This window comes from Pelophylax lessonae (genome assembly GCF_965119305.1).
Source record: "Pelophylax lessonae genome assembly, chromosome: 5".
Taxonomy (NCBI): domain Eukaryota; kingdom Metazoa; phylum Chordata; class Amphibia; order Anura; family Ranidae; genus Pelophylax; species Pelophylax lessonae.
The window spans coordinates 404,106,088-404,127,580 of NC_138772.1; the positions used below are offsets into that span (position 1 = coordinate 404,106,088).

Consider the following 21,493-nt stretch of genomic DNA (forward strand, 5'->3'; position numbering starts at 1 on the left):
TGTACATTTTCTCAGTGTAAACACTTGATATGTTTTCTATTGTGAATACAATACGGCTTTTTGAGATTTGCAGATCATTGCATTCTGTTTTTATGTGGTTTTACACAACGTTCCAACTTTTTTTTGAATTGGGAGTTGCAATTTAAAGCCCAATACCCAAAGGTCACAGAATAGGTTCATACAGCTGCAAGAAAAAGTATGTGAACCCTTTGGAATGATATGGATTTCTGCACAAATTGGTTATAAAATGTGATCTGATCATCATCATCATCTAAGTCACAACAATAGACAATCAGTCTGCTTAAACTAATAACACACAAAGAATGAAATGTTGCCATGTTTTTATTGAACGCACCATGTAAACATTCACAGTGCAGGTGGAAGAAGTATGTAACTTCAACCAAACGTTTCGTGTAGTTGCAGATCAGATGTGCACAACGGTCAGGAGTAATTCTTGACCATTCTTCTTTACAGAACTGTTTCAGTTCAGCAATATTCTTGGGATGTCTGGTGTGAATCGCTTTCTTGAGGTCATGCCACAGCATCTCAATCAGGTTGAGGTCAGGACTCTGACTGGGCCACTTCAGAAGGCGTATTTTCTTCTGTTTTAAGCCATTCTGTTGTTGATTTACTTCTATGCTTTGGGTCATTGTCCTGTTGCAACACCCATCTTCTGTTGAGCTTCAGCTGATAGACAGATGGCCTTTGTGCTGTGCCTCTTTTTCGCCACACATAGTGTTGTGTGTTTCTTCTTCCAAACAACTCAACTTTGGTTTCATCTGTCCACAGAATATTTTGCCAGTACTGCTGTGGAACATCCAGGTGCTCTTGTGCAAACTGTAAACGTGCAGCAATGTTTTGTTTGGACAGCAGTGGCTTCCTCTGTGGTATCCTCCCATGAAATCCATTCTTGTTTTACTTATTGTAGATTCGCTAACAGGGATGTTAGCATTTGCCAGTGACTTCTGTCAGTCTTTAGCTGACACTCTAGGATTCTTCTTCACCTCATTGAGCAGTCTGTGCTGTGCTCTTGCAGTCATCTTTACAGGACGGCCACTCCTAGGGAGAGTAGCAGTAGTGCTGAACTTTCTCAGTTTATAGACAATTTGTCTTACCGTGGACTGATGAACAGCAAGGCTTTTGGAGATAGTTTTTTAACCCTTTCCAGCTTTATGCAAGTCAACAATTCTTAATCGTAGGTCTTCTGAGAGCTCTTTAGTGCGAGGCATCATTCACATCAGGCAATGCTTCTTGTGAAAAGCAAACCCAGAACTGGTGTGTGTGTTTTTTTTTTTATAGGGCAGGGCAGCTGTAACCATCACCTCCAATCTCATCTCATTGATTGGACTCCAGTTGGCTGACATCTCACTCCAATTAGCTCTTGGAGATGTCATTAGTCTAGGGGTTCACATACTTTTTCCACCTGCACTGTGAATGTTTACATGGTGTGTTCAATAAAAACATGGCAACATTTCATTCTTTGTGTGTTGTTAGTTTAAGCAGACTGTGATTGTCTATTGTGACTTAGATAATGATCAGATCACATTTTATGACCAATTTTGTGCAGAAATCCATAAAATTCCAAAGGGTTCACATACTTTTTCTTGCAACTGTATATGATTTAGAGGTTCACACTCAAGGAAGATGTACAGAGACTGGACACTGTCAATGCTCTGGACTTGAGTAGTGCTCTACTGTAAATTAGCTCAGGAAACAAAGTTTTAAATATGCCACAATGCAGGGCTTAGTGTTCAAAGGCCACATACTGGAATAATATTAGTACATCCAGGGCTTAGTTACAGGCTGTAGAGGTCGTTGTGGCTAGCGCAGTATACATAGGACTGAAAGGTACCACTATGCAGAGCTTAGTGTTTGTCAGTTGCCACAATATCTACACAACTTTTGAAGCCATATACCAGGGAATCATCAGAGGGCTTTGTTACACCAAGCTGTGATTTCCAAAAAACAACAATATCTCTCCTGCGCTCGAGTGGTATGCGGGAAGGTGAACGTTCTAGGCGGTTTTATGACACAAATGAAGTGGTCTTACTGCCCCCCCTCAGGACCAAGGGTATCCAAAAGGCACTACAAGAAAACAAGAGAAGGGCGCACGACCTTGTGCATTACCACTTAAAAGTTTTATTAAAATCAAAGAAAGGTAGCGTACAATATACTCACAAACATGGCATATGAACAAGCATATAGGAAATGGGCACCGCTCGCTTCCAGGACACTTCTCTACTGCTGGATATCACTGCTGGATAGCCTGATGGCGTCCTCAAAACCTGATGTGGCGAGTGGCAATTTTGGCTCTGAGGAAGAGGGTCCTCCCTCGAAACGCGTAAGCCACATCCGCTTTTGAGGACGCCATCACACTATCCAGCAGTAGAGAAGTGTCCTGGAAGCGAGCAGTGCCCATTTTTCTATATGCTTGTTCATATGCTAAGTTTGTGAGTATATTGTACGCTACCCTTTGATTTTAAGTGGTAATGCACAAGGTCGGTGCCCCCTTCTCTTGTTTTCTTGTTACACCATGCTGTACCATTACACAAAAACTGGAGAGCACCCTGTGGCTAATACAGTACACAGAGGTCTGGAAAGCATCACAATGTAGAGTCTAGTGTCCAAAGGTCACATTCTAGGTTATCTTAGCCCCATCTATGGGTCTGGTCACAGAGTGAGTCTTCAGATCGTAGGTCTTACTAGAGGCTGTATCCTGCAGGTTGGCTCTGGACCTAGAGAGTGCCTTGCTGCTAACACTAAGGTATTGAAAGCACCATAAGTGGAACCCTCCGTGCTTTAAGGTCACATTCCAGGCAAGCGATTAACCCTCTGTGCTTTAAGGTCACATTCCAGGCAGGCCACACAATTTTCGGTCAAGCAGGATTGGGATATGGCTTTCAAGGTGTCACACAGGTTAGGCTGATCAGAAAAACTGCTGTATTGGGACCAGATCAAGCAGCATATTAGATGCCTTTTTTTTAAAAAAAGAGTACTCCAGAGAACTGAATATGTTGATAGAAGAAATCAAATCTATAAAAAAAAAAAAAAAAAAAGGAAACGATATTAAGAATTTTTAGTCAGCAGATGTGATAAAAAGCATCCAGCCTCCTAGGACACTAGCAAAAAACTGAAGCATGACTATCATACTTCAAGGTATTTTTTTTTCATAAACAGAATTCATCCAAACAAAGTAGAAATGCCTTTTCGATTTTGCCATAGTGCAATGTTAGCTATGTATATCAATATGTGTTTTTGGTTTTCAGCAAAATGACCGCTATGTACAGTCCAGCGAGGTACGGGCACAGCTTAAGTTTCTTGAGCAACTTGAGCACTTGGAGAAACAGCGCAAATATGAAGAAGAAAGGGAGATGCTTCTCCGAGCAGCAAAGGTGAGCAGCATTAAACTGAATATTCCCTTCAAGTGTTATGCAAGGTGTATAAAGTGACATTTGTGGTGTTAAAAGAAACTCATATTAATCAAACACAAATTTTCAGTAAAAAAAAAATGAAGGTAATTTTAATGCATAACATTTTTTGGTAATATATAAAAGATGAATTTGCGCCGAATAAATAGAAATCCAGTATATGAGGCCTTAAAATTGTGCACGCCCGTGAAAGCATTGTTTTACAAGTTGTCAATTTAGAGTCAACGGTAAATGATTGCCTTAGAACTAAACTTTTCGGGGCGTGGCTTGGACATGGCGGCGTGAGGACGCTTCATCTTGGTGCTCCCGCTTTCCCGCCGTCCCTGTCGGCCTTTAACTGCTAAGTTTCGCTGCTATGAGCGTCCGAAAGAGAAGGAAGACTAAGCCAGCTGTAGTCCCATCTTACAGGGCCTCCATGGTGACCCCGATTCATACTTTTTTCCCAGATTCCCCGAGCCCCGCTCCGTGGGCCCTCCAGCTCACGCCGCATGGTGCACCTGGGGCTGCGGCGATCTCCACGCTAACCAGAGATCCTCACCGCTAGCAATGTCAAGCCCCGCAGCTGCTTCGAGCCCACATACTGCTCCACAGAACTTACCAGATGGGGGACATTTGGGCTCTCCTCCGCACTCTGCCCACGAAAGCTGACATGGAGGCTATGGTGGCTCAGGTAGCTGAACAGCACCGGAGAGACTTTCAACACCTCAGTGGAGAGGTGGCGGCACTGGATGGCAGAGTTGCGTCGGGGGAATCGGTTGTGCATGACCTACAAGCCAGGATTGCCGTATTAGAGCAGACCCAGATGTCCCATGGTGAGGCCGTGGCCATCCATCAGCTGCGTATGGAGGACATAGAGAATCGGAGCCGGCGCAACAGCTTGCAGCTCCGGGGCATACCTGAAGCGACCGGACCTGAGGACCTTACAGTGACTGTCAGCGCTGTCCTCTCCCGACTCCTCCCGCCGGACCCTCCGACGGCCCTCGAATTCGACAGGGGCCATCGGGCCCTGCGTGCCCGCCCGATCGACCTGGATAGGCCCCGGGACTTTATCTGTCGCGGCTCCTTGAATATTCCTTGAAGGAGCGGATTCTCCGGGAGGCCTGTGCCAAAGGACCGATCGATTTTGATGGCGCCCTTATTCAGATCTACCCGGACATGGCTCATGGGACCCTGGAGCGCCGAGCAATGCTTAAACCGTTGCTGGCACAGCTTAGATCACCGGAGATTACTTACCGATGGGGATTCCCCCTGCAGCTGACGGTCCGGAAACATGGCTCCTCTTTTGTGTTGCGGAAGCGATCGGATCTACCGGCCCTTTGTGACTTTCTGGGCATAGCGCACATGGAACTCCCGGATTGATTGGCCTGGCTCCCGGACTGTGACCCCCATCGGGGGTCTATGGGCTCGGGCCCCCAGCTACCTCGTAGACAACACCGACCATGCCGGGGACCGCCACTGAGGGCACAGGGCCCGGAGATCGCGGCTCCCAAAACTTGAAGGTCCCGGTCTGGCGGTTCGCGAGTATGGCCCCCTTCCCTGACTCTAGCCCGTTCTTTTCCTTTCCTTTTTACCTCTGTTACCGACGGTTCTTGCAGGTCTGCCGGCACTTCCCCTGTGACTCTTGTTCCCCCTGAGTACACCTTGGAGTCCTGAATTCCCCTGACTGTGTGTGCCCTCTGATGCTGGACTTTCCTGTGGCGTGCTGGATCCCCCTTTCTTGCTCCCTGCTCCCCGGCCTTCTCCCAAGACTGACCCAAATCCAGGATGTCTCCCCAGCCCCTGGGCCATTGGAAGCATTGGCGTGCTGTGACTCTCTGGTTCCTGACTGCATACCGCTCCGGGCTGCCCTTGCCTTCACTTGCTCCCCTTATGGCCTTGCCTACCAGCAGGTCTATTGCTACAAGTGTACAGTGGAGAGTTAGCTCGCTGACGGGTGAAGGGATTGTACTGTGTATTTTTTATTTTTTTTTTCATTGCTCCCGAGGACTTGTGGCTATGTTTGTAATGGGTGGTCTGATGCTTCACAGTGATGGAGATGGCGCGATTTGTGCCTTCCTCTTTCCTGTACATGGCGGCCGTAATTTGGCATGCCTTGGAAGGGGCGGTGTTGAAGTTCCCCTGGCCCTCCCCCCGCTCCCATGTTGGTCCCTCGGCCGGGGTCTGGGGATGGGGGCGGAACCCACTGTTGCGGCTCCCTTCCGGGGTTTGACAGGGACGTAGATGACGGCCAGCCGTGCCAGTTCCTTCCTGGTCTGGGCCTGCATGCCTTTTTTTATGCCCTCCCTGGATGGACTTAGGGATTTGCACGATATCTGATAAGTTTTATTGGCTGGGGTTTGTCCATCATTTTGCACGTGCATCGGCAGCTGTTGTTGGGGTTCTCTTCCTACCCTCCCATTCATCCCTCCTGCCCTTCCTCCCCCCCCCTTCGTTCCCACGCCTCCTTCTCCCCCTTAACCACTTCCCCCCTTACTCCTCTTATCATATTCCTCTGCCCCTCTCCCCCTCCTCCATCCCCCTCCCTTGTCCCTCCCCATCTCCCTTCCACCCCTCCCTTCCCCTCCCCCTTCCTGCAGGGCCATCTCCCTTGCTAGGTTCTTCAGTGTTCCAGGATGGGTCCTGGGCGGGACCTCTTGGGGCTGCGGTCCCTGGGGCCACATAGGTCCACGTGGGAGTGCCGCCCCTGGAGCCTGCACTATGGGCCGCCCTCTCTTGATCTCCGGTTGTTACCATATCTGCTGACTACGTAAGATCGTTCTTCCTTTACTGTTACCAACTGTTTATAGTTGTTTCGGACATTAATTGCTCATTATTTCCTAAGCCGACTTGGGGTGGGCGGGGGGTGGTTACCATCCTCCTCTTGTGGTGACCTTCCCCATACCCCCTATAGGGTTGCCTACCCGAGGTCCCCCACACTCCACTCGGATATTGGGTGGTGGGTCTGGAACCCCTGGGTGAATTGAGACTTGTTCTCACTGTGCCGTTGGCACTGTCGTTTTTCGGTTCCCTCTTCTTTCCCTCCTCGCCTCTGTGTTTTTTCTTTTTTTTTTTCCTTTTCCTCTCTTCCTTTACCCCTCCCTTTTCTGACTCTCTCTCCCTCCTTCCCTTTCTCTCCCTTCTTGCCCCCCGTCCCCCCCCCCCGCTCCTTGGGTGGAGAGGGCCTCCCCCCGAGCTGATCCGATTCGTCTGGTTTCGCTCAATGTCAAGGGGCTCAACACTCTGGAAAAGCATACCGTTGTTTTGACTGACCTTCGCCGCCTTCGGGCCCATGTCGCCTTCCTGCAGGAGACCCATCTCAGATCCGCCAGACTCCCTCGGTTGGGTGGTAGGCGATTTACCGCGGTCTACCATAGCTGTTCACCTGATTCCATATCTAGAGGGGTTAGCATATTGATCAGTAACCAAACTCCCTGGACGCTCTTGGATTCTTGGAGCGATGAAATGGGCCGGGCTCTATTTAAGGGTCGCCTGGGTGCCGTGTTAGTTACCCTAGTCAATCTCTACCTCCCTATTACCGAGGAAGTGTCGTACCTTGAATCTCTATTCTCCAAAGTACATGACTTTGCGGAGGGTCAGGTCCTCCTTGGTAGCGACCTTAATTTTGTCTTGGCCCCAATCTTGGACGCCTCTGGGGGCGCTTCCCATATTTCTTGCGCGGCACTGAAACGCCTTAAGAGGAGCTTTCATGCCTTCCACCTGGTGGAGGTTTGGAGGATGCTCCACCCGACAACCAGGGACTACACCTTCTATTCTTCCCCACATGATTCCTACTTGCGCATTGACTACTTCCTTATACCACAGGCCCTACTGGGACGTGTTCTTTCGACATCTATCGGCTCCATCACAGTTTCCGATCACGCGCCGGTGGTTCTTGGTCTGGACCTACGAGCCCCGGAGACTCGTCAGTGGCAGTGGCGGCTCAATGATCGTCTCCTCCAGGACCTTAAAATATTGGAAGAGCTCCGAGTGGAACTGGGGAGGTTCTTTACGTCTAATGCCCTTCCGCATAGTCCTCCATTGATGGTATGGGAGGCTCATAAGAGTTACATGTGTGGAGTCCTGATTAAACTTGGGACTCACCGCAAAAGAGAACCCGCCAGACGAGGGAACTGCTGCTGCGCATCGCCTCTTTGAAGGCCACTTGCAAGCGGTCATTAGCGCAATCTGCCCTACAGGAGCTGACTGTTCTGCGTGAGCAGTTACGCTCCCTGGCCCTTTTTAGAGCGAAAGCTTAGTTGGCCAAATGCAGACGTGTTTTCTATGAACATGGAGATAAGTGCGGTAAGATCCTTGCACGTGCGTTACGTCAACAAAGAGTGTTGCTGTTTATACCAGAAATTCTCTCAACGTCACACCAGAAGGTTCAGGCCACAGAGCATAGTGCGGAGGCCTTTCGCCAATGATATGCCTCTTTATATAATCTAACTCCGGACGCATCTTTGTCCATCCGGGAGACGCTCCGATCTAAGATCCAGGAGTACATACGGACCTCGGGCCTCCCCGGCCTCTCCACAGAGGACCTGGAGGAATTGGAGGAACTGCTTCATCCGGACGAGCTCTCGAGGGCCCTTGCGGGGTCTGAGGGTGGAAAGTTGCCGGGGCCTGATGGTTACTCTCTGGCCTACTACAAATGCTTTGAAGATATCCTGGCCCCACATTGTCTTGCCGCATACAACATGACGGGTTCGGGGGCGGAGTTTACGGTAGATTCACTTTGCGCACACATTACTGTGATAGCGAAGAAGGGCAAGGATCCTCTCCTGTGCCAGAGTTACAGACCCATCTCGCTCCTCAATGTGGACTTAAAGCTTTTTACCAAGATTCTGGCCTCTTGCCTGGCTCCATTGCTCCCGCAGTTAGTCCAAGACGATCAGGTGGGATTCGTGCCTACCAGAGAAGCTCGGGATAACACCACGAAGGCTATAAACATCCTGCACATGGCGTGTGCCCAGAGGACCTCCATGCTGCTTCTCTCGACGGACGCTGAAAAGGCGTTCGATCGAGTGAACTGGGATTTTCTTCTGGAGACATATTGGACTAGGGGAACGCATGTCTTGGATCAGCGCGATCTACTCCCGACCGTCGGTTTGTGTCAAGGTCAACGGCATGCTATCCGGTCCCCTGGAAATCTCCAATGGGACTCGACAGGAATGTCCCCTGTCCCCCCTGATTTTCGTCCTAACTTTTGAGTTCTTTTCCCGCATGGTCAGAGCGAACGCTGATATCGGTGGGATAGCGATTTCGCCTTTGGTCACCCCAAAGGTGGCGGCTTACACCGACGACCTTTTTTTTTTTTTCTCTAAACCGCTTCTCTCCCTACCTAATTTCATGAGGGAGTTTCGCGCCTACGAGGCGCTATCCTCATACAAAATCAACTTCCAGAAATCAGAAGCCTTGCCGGTCTCGATGCCCCCGGCTTCGCTGCACCTTCTCCAGAGGGATTTCCCTTTTTAAATGGAGCTGAGACAAAAGTAATGGTAAAATCCAAACATTTAGTTGTCATAAGAGCTGTCTAAAAGGGCATGTGCTGGCCAAAAAGTAAAGAGAAATCCCCTCAATAGTACACAGATGCAAAAAAATAAAAATAAACTGACATAGATTTTAGCCAGCATCTACTCTATGCAAAATGTAAAGAACATTTATTAGCTTTAGACAAACTTGACTACGCGTGTTCAGCAGCGTTTAGGTCCAGTATAGCTAGCTAATGAACAACCCATTAATTGTTATAAACTCCATCAGTAGTTCCTGTCTTTTATTGAAATACAACATATTAATTACACAGTGCAATAGTTTCTTTAAAAATTCAGTAAATCGTATGTTACCTTTTTGATGGTCTCTACTGTTTAAATTTGGTAATTTCCCCCAGAAACAGCGTAGGTGGGTAAAGCATTGACTCTATTAATTCATCTACCACATGCTTTAATGAGGAAATCAATCTATATATAGGGACACTGGTAGTCTTGATGTCAGGTTCATAAGCCCATGTTCGATAGAGTTCTTAACATATGTTTGCCCTTGGATGGTAAGTGACTATTGTAACTTACTATTATATATGTATAATAAATGACCAGTAATGAATCCCATCCAAACCTATTATACTGTAAATTAGTGTTACAAATGAGATGTTCTACGTATCAAGTTTATAACATACATGGCAGGATGAGGGCTACACATTTGGATGATTGGCTTTGCATGGATTTTGATTTTATAAGAACTGTGGACAGCAGAATATTCTCTCCATAAATGCTAGCTGTTCATATCCCTCCACAATTTTTCTTACTACATTGATTCACCGCGAGAATGTTTTTTTGAATCACTGTTTAAAACGTATGCGTCGGGAAGATTCACCTGCAGGGAAGGCCCCTATGTGTTTTAGGCAGGACAGTATTACCTAGTGCAGTGCTTTAGAGGAATGAAAGATAGATTTATGGAAGTTTGATTGCATTTATGGAATCAATAAGTCTGTGATCTTGTGTTCCTTGTTTTCATCGAATATCCTTAGAGTCCGCATCTCTGTTTAAGATTGTTCCTCATATCCTGTATGGTAAAAATGTTGGTACATGTGATAGTAAGGCAAATAGTATATTCAGAACACTTGGTTTGCCAAGATCAGGGAAGATCAACTAATGGAAGATCTCATGGCTGCGGCACACCATAGAGAGGAACCGATTCGTAAAACATGGTTTTATTGGACGGAATTTACTGTAACATCTGAATATCTGAATATTCTGGGCTCTCAACCGTGACTCCCTTGACCATCCCCTTTGAGGTGATGACTTTGACCCCCACCAGACTTCCTTGTGCCAGCTACACTTGGGGTAGCGTACTCACTTTCTCTCCCCCCCCCCCCTTGTCAAGGCTACTTGGGCAAAAGGAGCTCTACAGCTACTGTTTGGAGGGACATTGTATTTGGTGATCTATCTGTAGTGTTTTTACTGTTTACTTTATTTCTGTATGTGAACCATGCTCCTTGCCCATGCTGATTGTGGTTTTGTGGAAGCCTGTAATCACCGAAAATTCCTGTATGACGTAAAATCTGATAAAGCATTAAAAAATTTTTTTTTCCTTTTTAGCTACGCTCGGGGAAATTCACTAAAACCCTTATGTGATGGCCCCTTTAAAATTGGCCTGCGCTAGATAAAACAGGCCCTGTCGCTTGTTTTGGTAGCTTTACCCATACATACAGCAGATTCAGGTAGTTTCTAATAGTTCCACATTTATAAAGAGGCGCTATTAATGCACCAGTTTCAAAACAAATTCCCACCAGTTCATGGATAATGATACTGTAGGTAATTAAGCCCATCCCTGAGTTATTCCCCTCTGTGTACACTGTGTAGCAGAGCAGAATATTTGCCTCTGTTAATGCTTTTACCCTACCCCACCTGTCACTGGTTGTTTAGGCTGGCTTCACACGGACTGGATGACAGATGTAAACAGACAGGCAGTCCGTTTCCATCTGACAGCCGCATAGAGAACAGCATAGCGGAGCAGACACCAACATTTCATCTGCCTGCTCAGCCAATAGATGCCCTGCTAAGCAGGCGGATGTGGACTATGGAGAACGTGCATGTGAAACCAGCCTAAGGATACTGTTGGCTTCACAGCCAACGACCCTTAGCAATCAGTAATGCTGACAGTTGACAGTGTATGATGGGGAAAGCTGAGACCGTAGTTCTCCATCAGGTCTGCTCGCTCCTTGTGATTGGCAGAAGGCAGTGGATGGATTCTATAGCCAATAGCAGGTTGTCTTAATGGCTAAGGATCCACCCTCTGTTGTCCATCATGCTCTGCCCACCCAGCTTTAAAACTCCTCTCGCTGAGTTGTCTGTGTGACAGGTGCAGCGGCAGGAGGAAACGTAGTTGCACTGAATTGAAGTGTCAGCATAGACGCCCTGTTCTCCGTGCACCTCCATGTGTTTACAATAAGTACATCAGCCTGTCATGCGCAGTGACATTTGTCATGTGGAAGCAGATCAGATTTCTAAAATGTGGATTCTCCTAATTGTGTGTATTTTTATACAGTTTATATATATATATATATATATACAGTGTTGTGTATTATGTTGCTTTGATGTTCCAAATAAACAAAAACAAGCACACACTTTTTTCATTATTGTTGATCTCCGCCTAGAATTTGACTGCAACGCTTTCATATATGCAGTATATAGAAAATTAAATTATCAAAATTAACAGAAAAAAAAAATTCACTTTGAGAAGGTCATGCCTATTATGAGATCCATGTGAAAGCGCAAGCATCTCTTTAAGCTGTGTGTTCCTTCGGGCTAGAAGTCAGGCATTCAGCCTGTATGGAAAATGAGAATAAAAATGCATGAGGGGAAGTCTTAGAAATCCTGGACTCAGGCACTTCCCCCCTGCAGCAAAGCTTTTTAATCACAGGAGAATATTGTTATGCATTAAATATTTAATGGCCGCTGCATGTTTAAGAATGTAGTCAGTTTTTGGCGTAACCCTTTAAGTGCAAGGTTTGATCCAGCCCAAGTGAGTGAACTCGTGGAAACCTTAGCGCAAACCGCAGCATTTTAAACATGTTTTTTTTTTCTCTTCTGTCTTTTTTACAGAGTCGCTCAAATAAAGAGGATCCAGAGCAAATGAGATTAAAGCAAAAAGCCAAAGAGGTAATCAGCAGGGTTCAAACTGGGTTTACAGTTAAATATCTTCTTTGTGTTTTATAGTAATTTTGATAGACGTGAAAGTATTTAGCCACAAGTCCTAAAACAAGAAACCTATTAAATGAAATATCTAATAATTCTCATACATATGAGCAGAAACTGAGGTTTGACCGAACTGCTGTTGCTCTGCTTTTTTCGTTGGTCTCCATTGCCACAGTGGCTGGAAAGAATTAAAAAGAAAAAAAAAAGTAATACTAAACAGGAAAGTGTTAATTGCCATAATTCATTCACATAAATCACATATATAGTATTTTGTTTTCTAAAAAAAAAAAAAAAAAAAAAAAAATGTCACATGATCTTTCCTTGTTCTTTGGGATCTGTAGGGAAAGATCATTGGAAGGGGTTTCTGTTTTTCTGCTGATGTATGGTCATAATTTAAAAAAAAATTGTTTCAGAAGAGCAATTCATATTAAATCTCAAAAAACTGATGTATAGCTCCTTATAAATGTTTATTGTACATCAGATGTGTATTTTTTGTGCATTAATATGGTGTAGGTGGAGTCAAAGAGGATTGACACTAGCTTTCATTTTGTTTAGACGGCATCTGCATCCAAGCATCTTTTTTAATTTACAGGTATTAGCAATCGCATTTGATATATTTGATACTTCGTAGTATCACTTAGTAGTATCTACAGCTAAAGGGACAGCTAAAGTCAAGATCAACCAGGTATATTTCATGCTACACAAAACAAATGCTTTAGTGGCTTTATGCACACTCTGTTATATACTGTAGCATGTAATGGGAGTTTTTCGTAGTCTGGGTTTAATTACACTTTAACCACTTCTGGACATTTTTTTTGCGATACTGCACTGCGTTATTTTTAACTTACAATTGCGCAGTCATGCGACGCTATACCCAAATAAAATTGATGCCCTTTTTTCCCCACAAATAGAGCTTTCTTTTTGTGGTATATTTCATCTTCCCTGCAGTATTTATTTTTTGCGCTATAAACAAAAAAAAAACGATAATTCTAAAAAAAAAAAAAAAACACAATATGTATTCTGCCACATAGTTTTGATAAAAAAAAAAATCCCAATAAGTGTATATTGATTGTAGACACGATAACTTTTGCGCAAACCAAACTAGGGGATAGATTTGACATTTTTTATTTTTATTTTTTCTAGTAAAGGCGGCGATCGGCTTTTTTAGTGGGACTGTGACACAGCTTGGACACCTTACTGACACTTTAGAGGGGACATTATTACAGTAATCGGTGCTAAAAATTTGCACAGTTACTGTTCTAATGACACTAGCGGGGACGAGGAGAACTCCAGGGGCGATCAAAGGGTTAAGTGTGTCCCTAGGGGGTGCTTGCTAACTGTGTGGGGATGCGCTCACTAGATGAACATAGAAATCTGTGTTCCTGAAGAGCAGGAACACAGGATTCCTGTATTCATCTGTGACAGAACAGCGGTCTGCCTTGTTTACATAGGCAGACCGCTGTTCTGTTTCTATGGGGTGTGATTGCAGGTGGCTGTCAGATTATTTGGTATGTAATTTATTTGGGGGGGGGGAGCAGATACCTAATTTTAACAGGTACCCGCTCCCACTTCTGCTCGGGCTGCCTAGGCGGCTCGAGTGGAAGTTCTCCTTTCCCCCTCCTTTCAATCTTCTGGGACACGTCACAGGTCCCAGAAGATTGCCCGGCCATTCAGGATGTGCCAGCTTGACTCGCACCCAGCTGTGAAGCAGCAAGCTGTCACAGCTTGGTGCCCACACAAGTGATGCCGGCGGAGAGGAGAGGGAGAGAACCGAGGCTTTGGGCGGCCGCATCGCTGGATCATGAGACAGGTTAGTGTGTGTTTATTAAAAGTCAGCAGATACACTTTTTATAGCTGCTGACTCTTAATAAACACTGAAACGGCTGGAACTCCGCTTCAAGGACTTGAAGATTTTATGCCCTTAATGACCAGGCCATTTTTTTGCAATTTGGCACTGTACAAATTTAACAGGTAATTGTGCAGTCATGCATTGCTCTACCCAAATGAAATGTATGTAATTTTTTCCCTCAAATAGAGCTTTCTTTTGGTGGTTAAAAGAAAGAAAAGAAAAGGAGGCGCAACACCTAGTGCATTACCTGTGGTCACCGTATAAAATATTTTATTAAAATGCCAAATGCATACTCACAGACGAGAAGAAAGTAGAATCGCATTAAAAGATTCTTTTGGGGTCTGATGAAGGGAGCTTGACTCCCGAAACCCGTTAGCAGTCTCATCTACAAGGACGTGTTCCATTCCACGCGTGGTGGAATCTTTTAATGCGATTTTACTTTCTTCTCGTCTAGAGAATTTTGTTCCAGCCCTCTCCGCCGTGCATATACCCGGAGTGGAGAACTGGCAGGCGGATTACTTGAGTCGTTCGGTGTTGGATCAGCGGGAATGGTCCCTGCACCCGGAGGTGTTTCACCTGTTGTGTGTCCGGTGGGGAACACCCGATGTAGACCTTTTTAGTTTCTCAGCTCAACGAGAAGATACAGAGGTTTGTAGCCATGTCTCAGGATCCTCTGGCCGAAGCCACAGACACACTAGTGGCTCCTTCGGTTCAATATCAGCTGATCTATGCGTTTCCTCCTCTGAAACTTCTGCCGAGGCTTCTGCGCTGAATAGAGGTGGAAGGCATTACTGACATTCTGGTGGCCCCAGACTTGCCTCGCCGGTCTTGGTATGCAGATCTGATAAGGTTGGTCATCGATGCTCCTTGGAGACTTCCTCTTAGGGAAGATCTGTTGTCTCAAGCGCTGATCTTCCATCCTATTTACAGTCTTTGGCTTTAACGGCGTGGCTGTTGCAAGCCAGGTATTTGAAGTATAGGGGTCTTTCTGACTCAGTGATTCCTACACTGTTGAAGGCTAGAAAATGTACCTCCAGGAAGATATATCATCTTGCATGGAGTGAAACGATAAAGGTGCTTTTACGCTCCTTTTCTGTGGCTAGGATATTGGCTTTCCTCCAAAGAGGGGTTTAGCAGCGGTTGGCCTTGGGTACTATTAAAGGCCAGGTGTCGGCTTTGGCTGTTTTTTTTTTCATTGCCCTTTAGCTACGCATTCTTTGATTCACACTTTTATCCAGGGAGTTTGTCCCCGTTACCTCTGTGGGATCCCCCGTTACCTCTGTGGGATCTTTACTTGGTACTATCTGTTCTTCAAAAACCTCCCTTTGAAAACTAGGGAGATTCCTCTGCTTACACTGTCACAGAAGGTAGCCTTTTTGGTGGCTATTACCTCTGCCTGCAGAGTGTCTGAATTGGTGGCGTTGTCCTGCTGTTCTCCTTCTCTGGTGGTCCACAAAGATTAAGTGGTAGTTCGACCTAATCAGTCGCTTCTTCCTAAGGTGGTTTCTGATTTCCATTGCATGAAGACATTGTGCTGCCTTCACTCTGTCCTAAGCCCAAGCATCCCAAGGAAATTGCCTTGCATTCTTTGGCTGTAGTTCGGGCAATTAGGGTTTGTTCGGCGGTTACGGAGTCTTTCAGGAAATCAGACTCTTTGTCCTCTCTGAAGGACCCCAGAAGGGATTGGCTGCGTCTGCTGTGACCTTATCCAGATGGATCAGGCAGACGGTGGTACAGGCTTATTCACTTAAGGGTCGGGTTCCACCTTTCCCTGTGAAGGCGCATTCTCCTAGGGTGTTGAGTGCCTCTCGGGCTTTTCGCCATCAGGTGTCAGTAATACAAGTTTGCAAGGTGGCAACTTGGTCGTCTGTGCACATGTTCACTAAATTCTACAAAGTCGATGTGTAGGCATCCTCGGATGCTTTTTTTGGCCTCCAGGTTTTGCAGGTGTCTGTTTTTAAAAGAGCATTTTTTTCTCTTTGAGGGTGTATGTTGTTTCTGGGTGAGCTCCATGTTATCTGGTTGGCTAAGTTTAGCCTTTGGGGAATTACGTTCTTTCTCTGCGTTGTTTTCCCACCCTTCATGCAAATACTGCTTTGGGACATTCCAATGGTTAAGAAAAATATAGAGCTGTGTCTTTTAATGAACGATAGAGAAAATTGGATTTTTGACTTACCATAAAATTCTTTTCTCTGAAGTTCATTGACAGACGCAGCACACGCCCCTCTATTTCTGAGTGGGTTGGTGTTTTTTACTTCTGACACCACTTGCAACAAAACTGAATCCTATAGCAGAGTGAGTGGGTGTATGCCTTCAGGGACTACCCCATAGGCGTGTTAAAGTTTTTTCCTGCCTTGTGTCTTACTCGTGGTCTCAGTTTTTTGTATTCTTTTCAGAATATTTTCTTTTATTACTCTTTACTCACTTGCTAGCTAGTGTTCAGGGAAGAATTTCCTGGTGATCTACAAGCAACAATGCCGGCTGGGGCTTCGCACTGGATAATCTAGATCCTTATGGTCCTCCCAGCCTGGCCTACGAGCATGAGCAGGTTTTAGTCCAGCACTAGGGCTAACCTCCATGGTGCCCTTTTTCAGGATGGGGACGAGCCTACGAACGGATGCCTCCCTGGGACGTGATGACCTGGAACGCCCTGAGTCGCAGCGTACCACTCAGCTTGCAACACCCCCACTTCGGGTGGAAGGCAGTCTGCCTGGAGCAGAGCCCACCCGGTCCATGGTATGGTGAGTAAATGTGCCCCCCTGCTGGCCTTGGGGGGTGTGGGCCCTCTCCTGGGGATAATGGGATTTGGGCCTCCTGAAAGATCCCCCTGGCCTGCCCGGTCTGTGTGTCTTACCCCCCCCCCCCTTCCCTGTTCCTGCTGGGGCTATGTGTCTGGGGTGCCTGGTTCCCTGGGGGGGGGGGGGGTGGTATGATACCTTGGGCTTGCTGCGTCATTTCCGCCCTTAAATACGAGACAGATGCGAGGGCTTCCGGGGTCTGCAGAGTATGTGTTGCTAAACCGGAAAGGACATATCGGAACCATCCGGAATGTTGTAAACTGAATGTAAATGGCCAATACTATTTTGTGTTGAGTAAATAACCCACACTTAAGTAAAATCTTGATACTATATTATGGGCCAAAATTAAAACAGAAACAAACTAGCAACAAACATTTAACTGGATATCCCGGAAGTAATCTTTCGCAAGAGTCTCAAAACTTAAAATTGCAATATGACCTAAATCACATATGCATGTATAAGAGATACATAATAAAATAATAATTACTTTTATTACATAACATTTAAAATTCAACCCCAGGAAAAATCCTATTTATTCCACATGGGCTAATAATGTAACTGGTGGAATAAGGGGCATTTATACCAACATATCCAACTGATATAATCCAATATCTACAATTGGAATTAAAGTTAAGATATATAAAATCACATCCTTTTTCTCCTTAAAATAAAATTAAAAGAAGAGCATATGAAACCAATTGTCATTGCTAAAGTTGGCATTTCAATCTGAACTTAGAGAAAAAATTACTGACCAGAACTAACCAATAATAATTGCAAATGGAACATCTATTAGCTATTATTTATGAATGCATTTATGTCCTATTCGACAATATGTCCTAGAGGGCGGGAGCATTCGAGCTCATAAATCCAGAAAGTTTCCCTTCTGGATATAGATCTCTTCATGTTGCTACCACGCCAGTGGGGGTGTATTTTTCTATCACAACTACCTCCAAATTTTTGTGATTCTTGTGATGATGAGAGGAGAAATGTTGGGATAAGCTGTGTCCAGGAAAACCTTTGCGAATATTAGCTAAATGCTCTCCTATTCTAATATTCGATGTCCTAATCGTTCTGCCGACATATTGTTGCTTACAGCTACAAGTCAGAAGATAAATTAAACCCTTGGTGTGGCAGGTGATAAAATCCTTAATCGGATATTCCACCTCCGTAACAGTGGATTTAAAGGAATTGATTTTCAGTGTTACGGAGTTCCGGCATAGGTTACAATTCCTACAAGGAAAGTAACCTTTAAGATTGGGAAATAGTACTGGGACAGATGGTTGGTCTATAGGGGTCCTTGCTATAATCTCCTTAAGGTTCCTTGCCTTCCAATAGATCATTGGGGGCCTTGTGGGGAGAAGTGGTCCCAATATCCTATCTTGCTGTAATATTCCCCAATGCTTATGGAACATGTAATTCATCCACCTGTAATGACTGGAAAATTGAGTGAGAAAGGCGAAATCAAAATTTTTCTTCACTTTCTGTTGGCCATCGTCAGTATGGGGGATGATGAGTTCCTCTTGTTTGTATTGTTCTATCTCTTGCATGTCATTCTCCAATGAAAATAGATCATATCCTTTTTCAACAAATTGCCTTTTCAGAGATTATGCTTGTACTTGGTACTCCGCAACTTCAGAACAATTTCGTCGGATCCTCCTAAATTGACCTTTTAGGTATAAACCGTAGCAATGAAGGATAATGGCAGCTGTCGATAGAAATGAAGCCGTTCCTGTCCGTTGGTTTGTGATATGAACTGGTACGAAAACCGGTGCTTGTTCTGGAAATTATCCGATCTAGATAACATACTGAAGATGAACTGTACAAGTAAGTAAATCTGATACCCCAACTGTTATGATTAAGGTTTTCCATGAATCGGTGAAGAGTCGCTTCAGTACCTCTCCAAATGAAGAGGGCATCATCTATATAGCGACGCCAAAAAAACAATTCATGTATTTTTTCTGAAAAGATATTCCTATCCTCCCAGAGTGCCATGAAGAGGTTGGCGGAACTGGGGGCAAATTTCGCCCCCATCACTAATCCTCTTCTTTGGAGGAAAAATTGGTTGCCAAAATAAAAGTAGTTGTGCTCCCTCCCGAATGTTAATAGTTCTAAGATGAACTTCCTTTGCTTCAGAGGAATCTCGTAAGCTTGATCGAGGAACACACTCACAGCCTCATACCCTAAGTCATGTGGACAGACTGTATATAAGGATGTGATGTCGGCAGTTACCAATAACACATTCCCTTCAACCTCTAATTGGGTAATTTCCTTGATACACTGGGAGGTATCTTTGAGATAAGCAGGTGTATTTTGGACAAGCGGCTGCAGAAAAAAAAAATCGACATATTTTCCAATTCTGGATGATACAGAATCTATTCCGCTCACTATTGGTCTTCCTGGTGGTCTAGTAAGGCTTTTGTGTACCTTGGGGAGGTAATAAATAGGTATCTGTGGAGAGAGCGGTACTAAATACTGTTTCTCTTTCTCACTAATGATACCCTCTTCAAAGCCTTTCTTAATGATTCTCTCCAATTTTCTCTTGTAGGCAGAAGTGGGGTCTCTTTTAAGGACTTCATAAGTTTCCTGGTCTGAAAGGAGATGATTCATTTCGCTTAGATAATCCTCTCTTTTTAAGAGTACAGTTCCTCCTCCTTTATCCGCCGGACGAATAATTAAATCTTTATTGTCACATAGTGTTTTAATCCCTTTTGAAAGGTCTCTTTGTGGTGTGAATGAAAATTCTTTTTTTTCCAATTCCTTCAGAACTACCTCCTTAAAAATCATCACATGATTGCTGAGGGTCCCTCCTGGATTAAACAAAGAGGCGTTTCTCAAATTAGTAGGGATACGAGAGGTTTGGTTATAGGACACATAGTTTCTCTCATTAGTCTTGGATAAAAAATGGTGTTTGACGTTTAATTTCCGTATATATTTTTGTACATCCACAAAAGTCTGGAATTTATTGAGCGTTTTTTTGGGTGCATATTTGAGTCCCTTATTTAGGGTTTGTTTTTCTGACTCAGTGAGAACCACTCCGCTCAAATGGAAAATTCCAGGGACATCTATTTTTTCTTTTTTCCTGGCTGTGCCCCCCCCCCCCCCTGCAGCCCCTGCTGTTTTTTTTTCTTTGCCCTTGGTGGGGCCCCGGCCTAAAAAACCCCGGGGCTTGGAACTTATTGGGGTTTGGGGAGGGTTACGCGGGTTCGGGTTTTTATCTTCATCTTCAGAGTCATCATAACGGAGAGATTCATATCTATTATGAATAGGATATCCAGAGTTCCTTGATGTATGCGGGGAGTCGGAATAATATCCGGTGTAGTCAACCGAACTCCTCCTCGGGGATCTATACCTAGATCTTCTATAGTTTTGTTCATATGTAGAATCTCTTCCATTATGTGTCTGTTTGGAATGTCCATAACCCCACGCTTCAGCTTTTTTCTTTTTATCATCCCGTCTCGGTTTTCCCTTTTGGGATGTGTGTTGCTGAGGCTCCTTCAAAAGTTTATAATTGATCAGATTGGAAGATTTGGGTGTGGAAGTAGCGTCAAAATGGGCTCTAGAGGGATTCTGTAAAGTGAAATCCCGTTTCGGGATTTCTTTTGGTTCAAGAAAACCAACTTGTTTCACTCTATTTCCTGATGTCCCTTCACCTGAAGCTTCCTGTGTGGTAACCTCTGGAGCTTCACCGCTTACCAAATTAAGCTGCCATTTAAAAACTTTGGCTACTGAATAATCTTCCAAGTCCCGGAAATATTTTTTCCGCTTTTTAGCTTTTTGATCTTCTTCTTCCATTGTTATAATCTCTTCTTCCATTGTTATAATCTCTCTAAGTTCTTGATTGTATACTTTATATGCTTAATCCTGTATAAAAGGTTTCAGTTTTAGCGCACCTACTTATCATTTATCACCACTGTTTCCTTATCGGATCTAAGGTTGCAGCTTAACTTTATATTTCCAGCACACTTTTTTTCATATCAAAGTTTTCAACACACATTTCCGAGTGCAGCGGATTTAGTACTATGGATATCTTCGAATATCATAGTTCACGCAAATTAGCTGTGGAAGAAGTTTTTGTTAAAACGGTTGACCCCACAGACCTCAGAGGCATTTTTATGCGCCTCAAGAACATCATGGTCGCGGAGTTACATGCTTCTTGGGACATCATTTTCCTTGAAAAGTATGTTCAGGAGAAGATGATCCCAAGAAGTCTCAGGTGGAACATCAGTCCCGACCAAGGAGAGCCCGAGTTGTTAGAATGGTTTAAATTCTTCAATAGAGCAGGCATGAGTCTCCTCAACTTCCTAATTGATAGGAAGAGAAAGAAGATAGTCAGGCTTAACCACTTTACCACCGGAGGATTTTGCTGTCTTACGTCCAGGCCACTTTTTGCGGTTCGGCGCTGTGCGACTTTAACTGACAATTGCGCAGTCGTGCGACGCCGTACCCAAACGAAATTATCGTCCTTTTTTTCCCACAATCAGAGCTTTCTTTTGGTGGTATTTGATCACCTGTGCGATTTTTACTTTTTGCGCTATAAGCAAAAAAAGAGCGTTTATTTTGAAAAAATAACAATATTTTTAACATTTTTTTTATATGAAATTCCCCCCCAAAAAATGTAAAAATCAAATTTTTTTAAATTTTTGGCCAATTTGTTTTCTGCTACCTATGTTTGGTAAAAAAAATCACAATAAGCGTATTTTGATTGGTTTGCGCAAAAGTTATTGCGTTTACTAACTAAGGGAAAGA

General features: G+C 44.6%; 1 protein-coding gene across 1 annotated transcript in view; it reads left to right on the forward strand.

The window, feature by feature from the left end:
• Positions 1 to 21,493, forward strand: part of TAF4B (TATA-box binding protein associated factor 4b) — a gene marked incomplete at its 5' end in the record, with an annotated part of 319,056 nt that overhangs the window by 220,798 nt on the left and 76,765 nt on the right. The window contains 2 exons of the mRNA XM_082258681.1: positions 3,267 to 3,392; positions 12,008 to 12,064. Of these exons, the coding sequence (XP_082114807.1) occupies positions 3,267 to 3,392; positions 12,008 to 12,064 (183 nt within the window). The remainder of the gene's footprint in view (positions 1 to 3,266; positions 3,393 to 12,007; positions 12,065 to 21,493) is intronic.